The following is a 15,393-nucleotide window of genomic DNA, read 5'->3' as shown; positions in this document are numbered from 1 at the left end:
ACATTCTTTTGATACATTTATTGACATCAAAATTCCGTTTTTAAAAGTTTCGATTAATATTGAGCCGTATCGCTTGTTTTTTTATTGTTTTTTTTTTATTAAGTATATTTTATTACGTATATGAGGGGGTTCTCCCCTTAGTCAATACCACGATCTTTACGTTAAAATTTAAAAAAAAATTTGATTAACAAACCACTAAAACACCAAGGCCGTTTAATTAGAATAGATAGCTCTTTTGAAAGCACTAAAAAAAAAACTGTAGCGTAAAGAGCGATGTTTTGACTTGGAGGAGAACCCCCTCACATATGATATAATTTCTGTTCGTTTTAAGTTCTAATATTCCTTCTTACATTTCAGTTGAAAAAACTTGTTTTTTTTTAATTTCTGATCGTTTTTTAAATAATGCTTGGAAATCCGGCGCCCCCTTCATAGAAATGTCCCTTACCCCAAAGAAACATCCTCCACGGAAATATTCTCCAGATTAACCCTCTCCTCTAGCCCCCCCCCCTCCAGAAAAAATCCTTCCTGAAAATTATTTGTATACTTCCCAATAACCAATAAATAAAGCTGGCAAGTCCGGCGCCCCCTTCATGGCAACGTCCCTTCCCCCATGAAAACTTCCTTCATGAACAGATCCTCCAGCATAACCACCGACCCACCATTCCCACCCACAAACAGAAAAAAAACCTCCAGAAAACTTCTGTATACTTCCCAATAACCAATACTATATGTTAACATTGGGTAAAGTTCATAACTTTTAGCCCTCCCTCTGGGAACTTCGGGGATTAAGTCATCCTAAAAGACATATTTATTATATTTTTGACCATGCTGAACAAAATGGCTATCTCAAAATTTTGATCGGGGGACTTTGGAAAAAAATGAGCGTGGGAGGAGGTCTAGTTACCCTCCATTTTTTTTATCACTTAAAAATGGCACTAGAACTTTTATTTTCTGTTCAAATGAGCCCTCCAACGATATTCTAGGACCATTGGGTTGATACGATCATCCCTGGAAAAAAAAAAAAAAAAAAACAAACAAACAAATAAACACGCATCCGTGATCTTTCTTCTGGCAAAAAATGTAAAATTCCACTTTTTTGTAGATAGGAGCTTGAAACCTCTACAATAGGGTTCTCTGATACGCCGAATATGATGGTATGATTTTCATTAAGGTTCTATAACTTTTAGGGGGTCTTTCTCCCTTTTTTTGAAAATCAGCCAAATTTTCTCAGGCACGTAACTTTTGATGGGTAGCACTAAACTTGATGAAAGTTACATATTTAAAATCAGCATTGAAATCTGATTCTTTTGATATATCTATTGGTATCAAAAACCCGTTTTCTAGAGTTTCGGTTACCATTGAGCCGGGTCGCTCCTTACTTACAGTTCGTTACCACGAACTGTTTGATAAAGATTTTTCACCAATATTCTTAGCTGCAGTCCTGACTTTCTTCCCTAAGACACCATCAGCAACTCCACAAATTGTTTTTCTAAGATTATTCCGACTTCCACATTATCAAATTTTAAACTCTGAACTTTAGTATTCAACTGTCCCTAAAAATTTTCTCTCAAATTCTCTTGCTGGAGTCTACCAACATCATAACTTCTCGGGAGGTACTTACCCTTCAGAAATTCCCACCACGTGAATACCATGTTAACTTATGGGCCATTTTATGATTAAACACCGTATTGGTTATCACTAGATTGTTATACCTACAAAATTGCAAAAGTCTGTATCGATTACTGTTTTCTTTACCTACACCAAATTTACCTAGGCTAGGATACTATCTATCCCTATTTATACCGACCTGGGCGTTAAAATATCCTAGTAAAAACATCATATTTCTACCTGGAACCCTGTCTATTTGCTCCTGTAACTGTAAGTAAAATTCATCTGAGTTACTAGTATCTCCGTCAGTCGGTTCTACAGGGGCATATGCTTCTATAACTGATACCCTGAACTTTACTATTTGTTTACTAATATTTGTTACTGTGTTTCCTTGTGATCAATCCGAAAGCGGGTCTCACAGAAAATAAGGGCACCTTTTCATGGAGTCTCACGGAATTGGAAAAGTAAACTCAAAGACTTTTCTAAACAACAGTGCGGGTGTGCAACATTGACACTACCCAAAAGACCTTGGATGTAATATTTGAATTGAATTTTTAGGTTATTTGAAATATGTTATTTGTACGGAATTCATGTTATTGTCTATTCAAGGTGGTGTACTTACTGATACAAAATGTTGATGCTGACCATGCGTAATCTCTGGGCTGTAACGTTGGACATCACCTCCTTTGCCCACAACGACCATAGCATAGTCTTTGGATGCTGGTAAGGTAAGAAGAAGGTTGGCTTCAGGTAATTTATTGTTTACTAGAATCGCCTTGACTGTCACAGTTTCTCCTCGTCTTACCACGGGGGTTGACTCCAGAACCACATAAAACGGGCGAGCAACAGGAAACTTTGGAAAATAACAAAAATACTTATTAAACTTGAAAGCATTCCTACCCGCTAAAGTGAAAAGAAAAAAAAGTTGAATATCTGGTATTCAAATACAAGCAAAGCTAACAACGGTACTCAAAGCCCCGCCCACTTAGCATAGAAATTCCATTTTTTTATGATTTTTGATGTTGATTTTTATTGTTTTAAAAAATAAAGTTGTGAGACAGAGTCAAACCTTAGCGTAAAGAGCGAGACGTCGAAGAGGGGACAAACCCTTTCATATACGGAATAATTTCTGTTCGTTTTAAATTTTAATGTCGCTCCTTACTTTAAGTTAAAAAAACTTGTTTTTTTTTATTTAATTTCTGAACGTTTCTGAATTATTGCAGCTTTGATTTTGGCTCACCGTATATGAATAATTAAAATAAAATTTGTCTATTAATTTCACTTTTTTTGCCTAAAGGGCTTTCTCGAAATTTTGATCAGACGTAACTTACGAATTAACTTACGCAAGGAACTTCTATATACGTATATTTTTATTACGTATATAGGGGGTTCGCCCCCTAGTAAATACCTCGCTGTTTACGCTAAAGTTAAAAAAAATTTCAAATTCTTTAAGAATGACCCATTATTCATAAAGGTCATTAATTAGAATAAACAGCTCTGATAAAAGTTCAAAAAAAACTTATCGTAAAGAGCGAGGTAATGACTAGGAGGTGAACCCCATCATATACGTAATAATTTCTGTTCATTTTAAGTTTTGATGTTGCTCCTTCCTTTCAGTTGATTTTTTTTTAAAGTTTATTTTGTGATCTTTTTTAAGTAATGCTGGGGAATCCCGTGCCCCCTTCATAGCACTATCCCTTCCCCCATGAAAATTTCCATCAGGGAAAGATCCTACCACGTAACCCCCGACCCACCTTTTCCTTTTTTTATTTAATGTCTGAACGTTTCTGAATTATTGCAGCTTTGATTTTGGCTCACCGTATATGAATAATTAAAATGAAATTTGCACATTAATTTCACTTTTTTTTTTGCTAAATCGCTTTCTCGAAATTTTGATCTGACGTAACTTCCGAATTAACATTCCCCCATGAAAATTTCCATCGCACCCCCTAACTACCACATCCCCCCCACACAATCCCCGACCCACCTCCTAACTACCACAAAAAATCCCCCTGAAAACATCCCCCCCACACAATCCCCGACCCACCCCCTAACTACCACAAAAAATCCCCCTGAAAACTTCTGTATACTTCCCAATAACCAATGCTATGGGTAAACATTGGGCAAAGTTCATAACTTGCAGAACTTCCCCCGTGGACTGTGGGGGATTCAGTCATCCTCAAAGACATAGCTATTGTATTTTTCGACCATGCTGGACAAAATGGATATCTTAAAGTTTTGATTGGGTGACTTTGGGTAAAAAATGAGCGTTGGAGGGGGCCTGGATGTCCTCCATTTATTTGGTCACTCAAAGAGGGCAATAGAACTTCTAACTTCCGTTCGAATGAGCCTTCCTGCGATATTTTAGGACCACTGGGTCGATACGATCACCCCTGAGGAAAAAACCAACAAACAAACAAATAAACACACATCCGTGATGTTTCTTCTGGCAAAAAAAAATACAAAATTCCACATTTTTGCAGATAGGAGCTCAAAACTTCTATAGTAGGGTTCTCTGATACGCTGAGTACGATGGTATAATATTCATTAAGGTCCTATGACTTTTAGGGAGTGTTTCCTCCTTTTTCCGAAAATAAGGCAAGTATTCTCAGGCACGTAACTTTTGATGGGTAAGACTAAACTTGATGAGAATTATATATTTGAAATCAAAATAAAAATGTCATTCTTTTGATGTATCTATTGGTATCGAAAGTCAGTTTTTTAGAGTTTCAGTTACTATTGAGCCGGGTCGCTCCTTCCTTACAGCTCGTTACCACGAACTGTTCGATATAATTTTTCAAGATGGTTAAGAAGCGCGTGATTTCGTTCAAAAGACAGTAAAAAGGATAATAGCCCGAATACATATATTGTCACGCATGTTACGCTTAAAAGTCGTATCTGACATTTTCAAACTTTTGAAATAATTGCCACAAACCGTTTGCTGATCTGCATTCAGAGGGTGGATCAGCAGCAGAAGTTATTTTTCTTCGGGAGGGGAAGGGACGAGAGGACCAACTTGCTCATGGCGCAAAAATTCTAGGGACGGAAAATTTGAAACAAATAATTTTCCCGTTGTAATCATTTTGTAATTTTAGAATTTTTTATTTTATTACAATAAAGTAGAGGATGCAATTAATAATTGAACATAAATAATAAATTGTTAATTAACCAATAAAATAAATTTTAAGAAATACTTGAAAAATAATTGTAAATATAATAGTTAAATCGAAATAATTAAATAATTTAAATAATAAATTAAAAAAAAAAAAAATTTATTGTTTGATTAATAAATTAAAAATCATTTTTTAATAAATGAAATTTTATTAAAATTTGACCTGGCATTTGTTTTTTTAGAGACAGGAGTTGGGGGGCACTCATTAAGATTTTGCCCTGAGAGCAAGAGAGGCCAGAACCGCCACTGATCAGCAGGGCAACGTATGTTTAATCATTCTTCGATGTCTCTCTTCTACATTACCCCGCTAACCTTCCCGTTGAAAACAGCTTAGCAAACAGTTTTTGGTAATTACCTCAGACATGTGAAAATGTCAGGTACAACGTTTAGGCGTCAGTGATGATATATAAATAGTATTATAAAACTCCCGAAATATTTGCTTCTGGATCAATGAAGGGGAGCTATCTCCCTCCCATTTGTATTGTTGTGACTGCTATTTCACTGAAATAAATTTCCATTGTCATCACCTCTGTGAAATTCGCAGTATGAGTTTTTTTTTGCGGTTTTAGTTACTTCCTCAGTTCACAGTCAAAAGGGGAGACTGCGATTTCGCAGAGGTAGTTTTTTTTGCGATTTCAGTCATCTCCTCAGTTCATGGTCAAAGCGGGAGACATGCTTATGCATGCAAAAAGAAGTTTCCAACAACAATCACTCTTACTATAATATTGCTTTGTTTATAGAACGCTGTAAAAAAAGAAATTGTTCTCAGAGTTTTCTAAAATAATCAGCCCCACTCTTCAACAGGAGGAAACAGGGGGCTGAGATAGGATGGAAGTGGACAAGGGTTTCTAAGTAAACAATGTATTGTATGTAACGCTTTATAAATATTGTATTTAAAGCTTAAAATCCAAAATGTCCCGTTTAATTGTAATGAATAATAATAATGATAATAAATATAATTTATTTAACTCATCAGCATAGAATGCAAAAAGAGGAGTGTAAAAGAAAAAAACAAAGAGCAAGTTATAACAGCAGACACATATAACAGGACAAGCATTAAAACTTAAGACAGCTCCTGTCAACGAAAGATGGCCGAGCGCTCTTGCGTTTTCATGCGTTCTGAAAATCAACATTTTAGCACCCGTGGGGTTGTTTAAAGGATGCTGTAAAAATGCAATTGTTTTCAGAGATTTTCTAAGATAATCAGCCCCATACTCAAAACCAAACCCTTTCACGGAGTAGACTTTCTTTTACCGGTCTAATTGATAAAAACTAAAATCATTTTCAATCATATTTAACCTCGTTTCAACCGTATTTGTCAATGGTATAATTTTGTCAACTATAAATTTTTTCAACGATCAATTTTGTCAACAATAAATACCTAAGGGATACCTTACATTTTGTCTTAACCAAAAGACGTATTTCCATTGCCAGTAAAATACTCTAGAGTCGAAAAGTTCTAAGGGGGGGCAGAACTATTAAAAAATCCCTGTATCATGCTGGTTTCCAAAACGCTTCTTTTTTAATGAAACTTTTTAAAGCACCAATGAAAGTGAAAATGAATGCTGATTGTTTGAATATGCAATTTTAGTTTGTGTAGCCATGCTCCATGTGTATCTTAAAAGATTAGGTGCGTTTTGGGTCTTAATTTTTAGTGAAGAGACCTCCATATGCAGTTATACTGTTTTGATAGTAGTGGTTGGGAAATTTAAAAAAGGAACGAGGGTGAAAAATTATCCAAAAATAGGTTATAGACATGTGGTCATAAATAGGCTTCAACATTAGATTAGGTATGTTTTGGAACTTAATTTTTAGTGAAGAGACCTCCATATGCAGTTATGTTATTTTGATAGAAGTGGTTGTGAAATTTAAAAAAGGAACGTGGTGAAAAATCAGCAAAAATTAGTTTATAGACATGTGATCATAAATAGGCTATAGACATCAACATTAGATTAGGTATGTTTTGGAACTTAATCTTTAGTGAAGAGACCTCCATATGCAGTTACACTGTTTTGATAGTAGTGGTTGGCAAATTTAAAAAAGGAACGTGGGTGAAAAATCAGCCAAAAATAGGTTATAGACATGTGGTCATAAATAGGCTATAGACATCAACATTAAATTAGGTAAGTTTTGGAACTTAATATTTAGTGAAGAGACCTCCATATGCAGTTATGTTGTTTTGATAGAAGTGGTTGTGAAATTTATAAAAGGAACGTGGTGAAAAATCAGCAAAAATTAGTTTATAGACATGTGATCATAAATAGGCTATAGACATCAACATTAGATTAGGTATGTTTTGGAACTTAATTTTTAGTGAAGAGACCTCTATATGCAGTTATGCTGTTTTGATAGTAGTGGTTGTGAAATTTAAAAAAGGAACGTGGGTGAAAAACAGCCAAAAACAGGTTATAGACATGTGGTCATAAATAGGCTATAGACATGGCTGCACCTTAAGAAGGTGCAGCTTTCTTTTGATGGTGTAATATAGTCGTTTTTAGAAATCAACTGATTACTAATTTTTGAGTTTTTAAAAACAAAAAGCATTGTCAAATTAAATGTTTATTTAAAATTGCCCTAAAAATTTATAATTTTAAAACACAAAAACAAAAATCTTAGAAATGTGTAGGTTTTAAACAAGAATAGACCTAATAGAGGTTCGGGGGGGGGGGGAGGATTTTTATTTAGATGTACATGGTCCTTCAATGAATTATTATGGTTTAGGGGTGCATGAACGTTGTCTACTTACTCGTATCGATTTTTCCACAATCGATAATCCGAGCTCTGGATGCATACTAAATGCACTGATATACCAGACTTCATTGACAGGAGGGGCTTTCGTGTCCTGAAACTCGAAACCGTCATCTGACATGGGAATATCGTGCCAGATCCAATCTCCATCCCTCGGGTCGAAGTGATCCTTTATAAAAATATAAATTTTATTTTCGATATTGCTTGCTTGATTTTTGAAAACTTCTCCAAAGAAATGTAATTGCTATTATTTTGCATTTTGCAACGCATTAAACTTCCAGAAAAAAAAGATACAATATGATTAGCTCTAGATTATCCAAATTTAGAATTTGGCGGATTTAAAGAGTACGGATGTTGAAGTTGAAAAGATGCTTTGTTACGGGACATACTTGTTATCGTAATTGTCGAAAATGGAAATATACTAACAAATACACATTGAAACCAAAAAAAAAAATTACTGAAGAAAAAATAAAGGATTTAAATAGTGAATGGAGGGACGTCTAAATACAAGTTAAAATGGGAATAATTCCTTTTATTAGACAGTGAAAATAGATAAAAAAAGGGATATTTCGACCACATACACCAGTGGTAGAAATATCCAGATTATTTATATCTGTTTTAACTATCTAATAAAATAACCCATCCCAATTTGAACTTTTATTTGTTCGTCAAAGAAAGGCAGTGTGGTCTTAGAAAAAAAGTACATAATTTAAGGTATTATGTTGAAAAAAAGAGGGATGTCTTTCGGGCTAGTTTTGTCCCATGGAAAAGAAGTGAACCGGCTCAACGTAAGAGCTACTGCCATGCGTTAAGACAGTCTTGTGTGTTACCAATGAGTTAAGACGGTGCTATCAAAACCCGATAAACTGTTATATTATGAAGATAGCTATTATTATGGGATATTTGATTAGTATGTTGATTAATATAGTGATTAGTATGTGATAATTGAGCTAAGAGAGTCACATCTTAGACAACTCACTGTAATTTACTGTTTACGGCCGGGACTGTCAAAGGTTAACAGCCAGAATATATTTCTTGTAGCTGCAATAACAAAATACTTACGGAATCTTTAGTTCGTCGATGAACTCTGAACAGCCGATCCTCCTCATCTTCTTTGTCAAAGCAGCCTTCTTCGTCAGTCTGATCTTCACAGTCAAGGATACTATCACATCTTCGTTCTCTGTCATAACATCCACCCGTTAGACATGCATCCTTGCCCAAATGGAAGCAGTAAACTAAAAACAGAAGGAGTGTCACGCATATAAAAAAAAAACCTACAAATTCAGATCAAACATGCTTTTTCTAACAAAGGATAAAAAAAAAATATCTTTTCAGCTATTCTTTTGTTTCGTTTCAGGATTATCTATACTTCCATATGAAATACTTTCTATTATCGTTAATAAATTAGTCATTCTTGAAAGGATTTTTTAGCCTCAATCTACTCCAAGAATTTTGAGTAAATCCCACTTCATAATGAAATCTGACAATTTCTAATAATATTGAAAATAGTATTTGCCAATGCGTTCAAGAAGACAAGATTGAAAACCAATAACATAATTTTGGAATTTACAGTGATGACGGTGGTCAAGCATGGTTCTGAAGTGTGGGTGCTACGAAAGACTGAGGATGATTTGCCAGATGTTTTCCAGAGAAATTGCCTACGGTTTGTTTTGGATACCCAACTGACTGATCGATTCTCAAACATGGGAGTCTGTCGTAAGGAAATATTTAAGGGAAATGGGAACTTCATGGGAGGGTGTACAGAGGGGTGCTTTGAATAGATTGAGATGAAGTAGGAGCGTATGTAATTGTGTTGGCCTCAGGCAGCATTGTGCCGCAGTGAGCTGTTAGTAATAGCAGCAGTACTGCTTTAAATAGAAATTATTATATTAAAACCCTCGCTCATGGATTCAAATGTCTTGGAATTATGCATATGCTGGGGAGATGTGTAACGGTTGTAATTTCTGGAATTTTAAACCTCTCCCCCTTCCCAACTTGCTAATGGTTTTCGGAAGTATTCATTTTATGGCTCAATTCTAAATTTGATTTTCACCTTTCACATTTTTTCAGCACTTTTAATCTTTACAGTTCAAAGACCTTTTTAGTGCTACACAAAATCACCATATATTAAAGTAAACTCACCTGCATTTCTTTCTATGTGAACTTCGGCATTCGTAATGATAATCATGTTGTTTTCTAAGAATGTTCGTCCTGTATCTGGACTTCGATTTCGAGAGGGTAAAAATCGGACCGTCTCAGCTGCTAAGCCATCAACTGCTCTTTTAATATGCCGGTCAACCAAGCTGAAGAATCAAAAATATCAAATATTGATTTTTAATACAAATTTAAATTAAAAATGGGAGTCATTAAAACTCGTATGTAGATCACTCGAAACGATTTTGAGCATAATCCATTATATAAAAACAGGCTGGGGGTATTACAAAAAAACTTGAAAAACACTGGCCAAAACCGCAGTAATTTTTTACCAAAGAAAAAACAACAAAAAACACAACGAAGCATAAGGCAGGAATTGATATTCATATCTTTATTTTTATATTAATGAGATTAATAAGATGTCTTTAGAAGGAATAAAAGACTAAGAAACTAATTCTAAAAATGATTGCAAAAAAACTAATCGAACCGAAGCTTAATTTTTCAGTGCTCTCTTTAATAACATAAGTGATCATCTCACGATAAAGTTTCATTTTTTGCCATTTTATGCCATAAATAACAATGCTGGCCCACCAAGTACAAACGCTATTCAGCGAAAATTCTGAGATAGTTAACTGGTTTAGACATAATAAAAATTAATGGAAAAAACATAAAAAGGTCATATTGCCACACTCTTACACACTCAGGCATTATCCTCAACATTACCTGGAAGTTTAAATTTAATTACCTTACCCGGTCCTGATAAATTGCAAATATGCCCTTTTAACAAGCTTGAAGCCCATAGTGTCTTTTGATTTAGTCTAACATCCTAGTCGACACGCACTGCAAGCTTCAGCTTAGTACTCTTAGTATTTATTTTGATATTCTACATTCGCCCTTTTGACAGTCTGGGTGCACATAGTTCCTTTGATTTAATTCGACATCAGAATTTCATGGAAGTTTCAATTTAATACCCTTACTCTAGTTTCACACAGAAGCAGTTGCTTCGATAGGCAATATTCGTCAATTGCATCGATGAGCAATTTTAGTCGCCGTTTTGTTGACACGGGATTTTTACGTCGTCCAACTTTTACCCGCAAAATATTCAAAATTAAAAAAGCGTGGTTGAAATGGATCAGAATGATGTTTTACTTCTTTCCCTTGCTGTGAGAAGGCGAAAGAAGAAGAGAAATACAGTGAGTTGAACACTATTTTTTCTTGCTGTTAAAATCCAAGACTTTACTGTGCCATATTACATGCCTTTCTTGCAACTGCAGTAATAAAAAAAGGTGGACCCACACTGACATAGGCTAATGGTTCTCACCTGGTAATCCTGTCGCTCTAGACACCTGCTCCCATGCTTTCAGGACCAAAACCGCATTTTTATGTCCCTTTTCCTTCTTTTCATAAATAATTTTATTAAACTGGACAGCCATAATTAACTTCTCAGTTCAATCCTTTTCATTTGTTTCTCCCATCGTTGCTGTTGTTTTGAAAAAATTGCTCAAAAATTGCTCAGTTGCCCGATAAAAGTTGGATTTTTTCAACTCTGGGTAGTTCAGCGTTGCCACCGTCCGGGATTAATCCCGGTTTTCCGGGATTTTTTTTTGCAGTCCGGGATTTTTTTTTTGTCCGGGACTTTCGGGATTTATTTAATAAAAACCGGGATTTTTTGCTAAAAACCGGGATTTTTGCTAAAAACCGGGATTTTTTATTATAAAGAGATTTTGAACGATTTTGGCTGATAGTCTACTGTTTTTTTATGTACAGGATCACGAATATTCTCTGTTTTTGCTAGTTCCCTCTGGATTTGCGCTATTACACTGTAGAAACAATTTTTTCGTTCCGGATTTAACTTTTGAAAATTGGAGTCGAGCGGCGAATTCGAATTTTAAACGTGCTTTAACCTTGCAGGAAGTATTGAAAGTAGTCTCAACTGACGCCACCGTCAAGAGGAGACTTAAATCTCTCAGGTCAGTGCCCCGTGCAATGCTTCGGGCAAAGTTAAACTCAGAAAAGGTCAGTAAAAAGCGTACGGCATTCTACTTATTCTGTATATATATAAGTGGAATAAGTTTAAACAGGGATCTGAATCTCAAAGTAGAGTTTTTCCCCTCGCTGATGGTGCTATTCCCAAGAAGCTTAACTTTATTTTGTTAACTACTGAACTATTGTATTATACCACCTATAAAATTGATCTTTGTTAGGTTACCATGCATAGGCCTAACTTATTAGGTTTCTCCTAATTTTCTTGAACAAGTAGGCTAGCCTAGGCTATTTGATTAGGCTGATTATTTTAGTCATATGGATTGCTGAATGTTTTGAATGCATTGATAGTTAATAGTAGAGTCTAATGGCAAATACACAATTTAGTTTAAGCATAGCTTAGGCAAATTCAAGAAAATACTGCCCAATCTTAAACACATGATCCTATAGGCCTTGTAGGATACAAAGCCACTCAAACATAAATAGATTCAATCCCAGACATGTGCTGTAAAGAAAAATAAGGCTACTAGGGTTTGCTAACTTTTCTTTAAGCTTAATTTTCAGTATAAAAAAGTTTCTGAGATCACATTGAGCTAATCCCAACAAGGTAATCTAAATCTATACATATGCAAGACTAAGAGCTTGCTTGGAAATGTAGGCTCTATTTGAATCAAATTATGCTCTTTTGTTTGTCCAAAGTTAGTGATTATCCAAACACCAGGGGTGCTTGGATAATATACCCAGTTCTTCATCAGCAGCTGATGTGTATTACCAAATAAAGCTAGTTTAAAGAAAAATCAAACTGTTTTGTTAAGCCTAAAGGTGTATCTGGCTTTGTGGGGGAATAGACAAGGAAATAGAAAATCTAATGGTATATTTCCTTTTTTTTTTATCTGATTTCTCCCCTTTAATAAATATTAGAGCTAAAAATATGTTTTGCTATTACTAGGCCTAGACTAGTCTATCTTTACAAAGCCTATCTTTAGTCTACTTAAAATTTCCTTTTCCTGACCTAGCCCCATTTTCCATTTCCTGACTTGAAGTAAAATCAAGTAATTGGAAGCATTGCATCAAGCCACAATGTCCATTGGGCTTGTATACATAATGGGCTGGGGCTTGATGGCAGAATTTGCTTCAACCAACTCATTTTTTTTTTTTTTTTTTTTTTTTTTTTTTTTTTAAATTACCGACTGGCAGGATCAATACAAGATACTAGGGTATATAGGAGTGCTGTTATTGATGTGAAAAGTAAAGACCACCATCTAGTAGTGTCTAGGGTTAATCTAAAGCTGAAGTCTCGGAAGGGTAACTACCTCCCAGGAAGTTATGATGTTGGTAGACTCCAGGATGAGAATTTGAAACAAGCTTTCCAGGAACAGTTGAATACCAAACTTGAGAGTTTAAAAGTTGACAATGTGGAAGATGGTTGGAATAATTTTAGAAAAGCATTCTGGTAACATGAATTTGTGTGGGCTTTTCTACCTCCCACCACCCATTTCCAGACATATTGTAATATGACCTCTTTTTTTAATTTCAAGGATAATTTTTTTAGGTAAAGAGGAGGTAACAAGAAAAATCTTTAGTAAGAACTTTTGAGAATCTTTTAAATTTCTTTCTATAAAATGTCCATATAAATAGACTAGCATTAGATTTTATGATTTAGGGGGTCTGCAGTATATTATACTTCTAATCATGAATTATGATGCATATGCAGTGCTCTTTCTTTCTGGAGAAGTTTCTGTTCTCCAATACAGAAAATCCCGATTAGGTTGCGATTCTGCGAACTCGAAATAACGATAGCTCAAACGTCAAAATCGCTGGATGCAAAATTTGACTTTACACAAAAGCAGCAAAAATCGAGGTTTCAGGGAAATGCAAGGATCCCTACAGATCCAAAAGTAGTAGAAAAGCCGAAAGTACTGCGATATGTCCTTTAATTTGAGTCAGAAAAGTTTAAATTGGCCACACAAAGTTTCTGGAAAGTGATTTTGTGCTTGATAGGCTTAGAGAAGTAAAAATTAAGTAGAGGAGAATGTTAGCCCATCAACTTTTTTGGTGGCAGCAGATAGATAGGAATTTCTTGGCCACTCGAGTACCTAGTCTTTAGCATTCTGACTATGTTTCTCTAGCCTGACTATATTTGTGATCATGCATTGAAGGAATAAGACTTTGCAGCCAAAAATCTTATAAGGCTTTATTTCTACATTTAACCTTGGCCTAGGTGGGTCTGAATGAAACAGAAATTCCAGTATCTAGAAAGTATTTGTTAGAAAGAAAAAAGATCATATAATATTCCTCTGACTTATACAGTATGACCGGGGGAAGATTTTGTACAAGAGACAGCTAGTGAATCAGCTAAGCATTGACAATAATTGGGAGATCTGTAAATACTTAAGTCCATGGGCGTAGGCAGGGGGGGGGGTTAGAAGAGTCAGAATGCTAAAGACTAGGTACTCGAGTGGCCAAGAAATTTATAAATATTTAAAAATAATTAATATACATAAAATATATATTAAAATATAATATATATTAGTATAAATATTTAAAAATATTAAGAAAAAATATTTATTTTCAATTTAAAGGACATAGGAACGCAAAAATAATGATAATACCTTCATTCATGGTTAAAAATCTCAATTCATATCCACCAAGCCTTTTTTTAACACGTTTAGGGATTTTCAAGATTTTGAGGCCAGACGTCATAATTCCTACACAGTGCTATCCGAGACCCCGGCCGCAAAAAATTTGAAAATCGTTGATGTGACTTCTTACCCTGGTTGATTTAAAATGAAGGAAGAAAACAGAAAATGCAGTCTCTCTGCCTGCATTCCCTTATAGCTTTTCGTTAGCTTCTTCTGTAGCCTTTCATCGGCAACTGAGGAAAAATCAGCCAAAGATTATTTCGTCGCAAAACCAGAGGGACGCTGCAAGCCCACGGACCAAATAGTAAATTAGTAAATAACAAACTTTTTAAAAACGCTACTATTTTGAGTTTTTGATGGTAAATTGTGTTTTCTAGGGTCCCATAGAGAATTATTTGTATCTTTTTTACGTTTCTTTGTCATTTCCCTAAAACCGAAACGACGGGCATGCTTTGAAGACGAATTTTCAGAGATTTCGTTCTGGTTTTGCCCCCCCCCTTCCAAAATTCTGCCTACGCCCATGCTTAAGTCTGCTCTTTTACAGATGAAGGACATTCGTCTCTTGTTTGCGAAAAAGCGGAAGAGTCCTGAGACTACCCATGGAGAGTCAGGATTAGCTGCCACCACAGGTTCGTCATATCTTTAAAAAGAAAAATTACTTACGAAACGTCCACGTCAAGAGCCCGACGCTGGCTGTTCTGTCGACGCGGATTCGTCACATTTTGAAAACGAAGTGTTTACTACCATACGCCCACATCGACAGTCCGACTTCGATAATGAAGACTCCTCCTCTGAAGATTCAGAGGACGAACATTCTTCTGAAGATATAACCGAAGACCTTAGCAATAGTGACGAGGGGTCAGAATTTGATCCAAATCCTGTGTCGCCGTCGGAGTCTGATCATGCTGAAAATGGGCGGCATTCTCTAAATGAGAAGAACAGAAATGTTAGAAAAGATTCAGTGAAAACCAAAAATGTGTCATCTTCCAAAGTGATTGGGAAGACAAGAGAAAAACGTACGGTCCAGAAAAGCAAAGGCAAGAATAATTTGTAGATAAGTTCACCAGCAAGTGGGTCCATTTTCCA

The 15,393-nt window shown here is 35.4% G+C and overlaps 1 protein-coding gene across 1 annotated transcript in view; it reads right to left on the bottom strand.

Moving 5' to 3' along the window:
- Positions 1 to 15,393, bottom strand: part of LOC148951703 (CD109 antigen-like) — a 172,140-nt gene that overhangs the window by 57,797 nt on the left and 98,950 nt on the right. The window contains exons 10-13 of the mRNA XM_089089252.1: positions 9,671 to 9,831; positions 8,591 to 8,763; positions 7,527 to 7,697; positions 2,231 to 2,461 (exon numbers count right to left, since the gene is read on the bottom strand). Of these exons, the coding sequence (XP_088945378.1) occupies positions 2,231 to 2,461; positions 7,527 to 7,697; positions 8,591 to 8,763; positions 9,671 to 9,831 (736 nt within the window). The remainder of the gene's footprint in view (positions 1 to 2,230; positions 2,462 to 7,526; positions 7,698 to 8,590; positions 8,764 to 9,670; positions 9,832 to 15,393) is intronic.

The sequence above is a fragment of the Artemia sp. Qi Xiang Cuo genome, chromosome 5, assembly GCF_049724085.1.
Source record: "Artemia sp. Qi Xiang Cuo chromosome 5, ASM4972408v1, whole genome shotgun sequence".
NCBI classification, from domain to species: Eukaryota; Metazoa; Arthropoda; class Branchiopoda; order Anostraca; family Artemiidae; genus Artemia; species Artemia sp. Qi Xiang Cuo.
The sequence above is the reverse complement of the archived record's forward strand: the minus strand, read 5'-3'. Positions and strand labels throughout refer to the sequence as shown.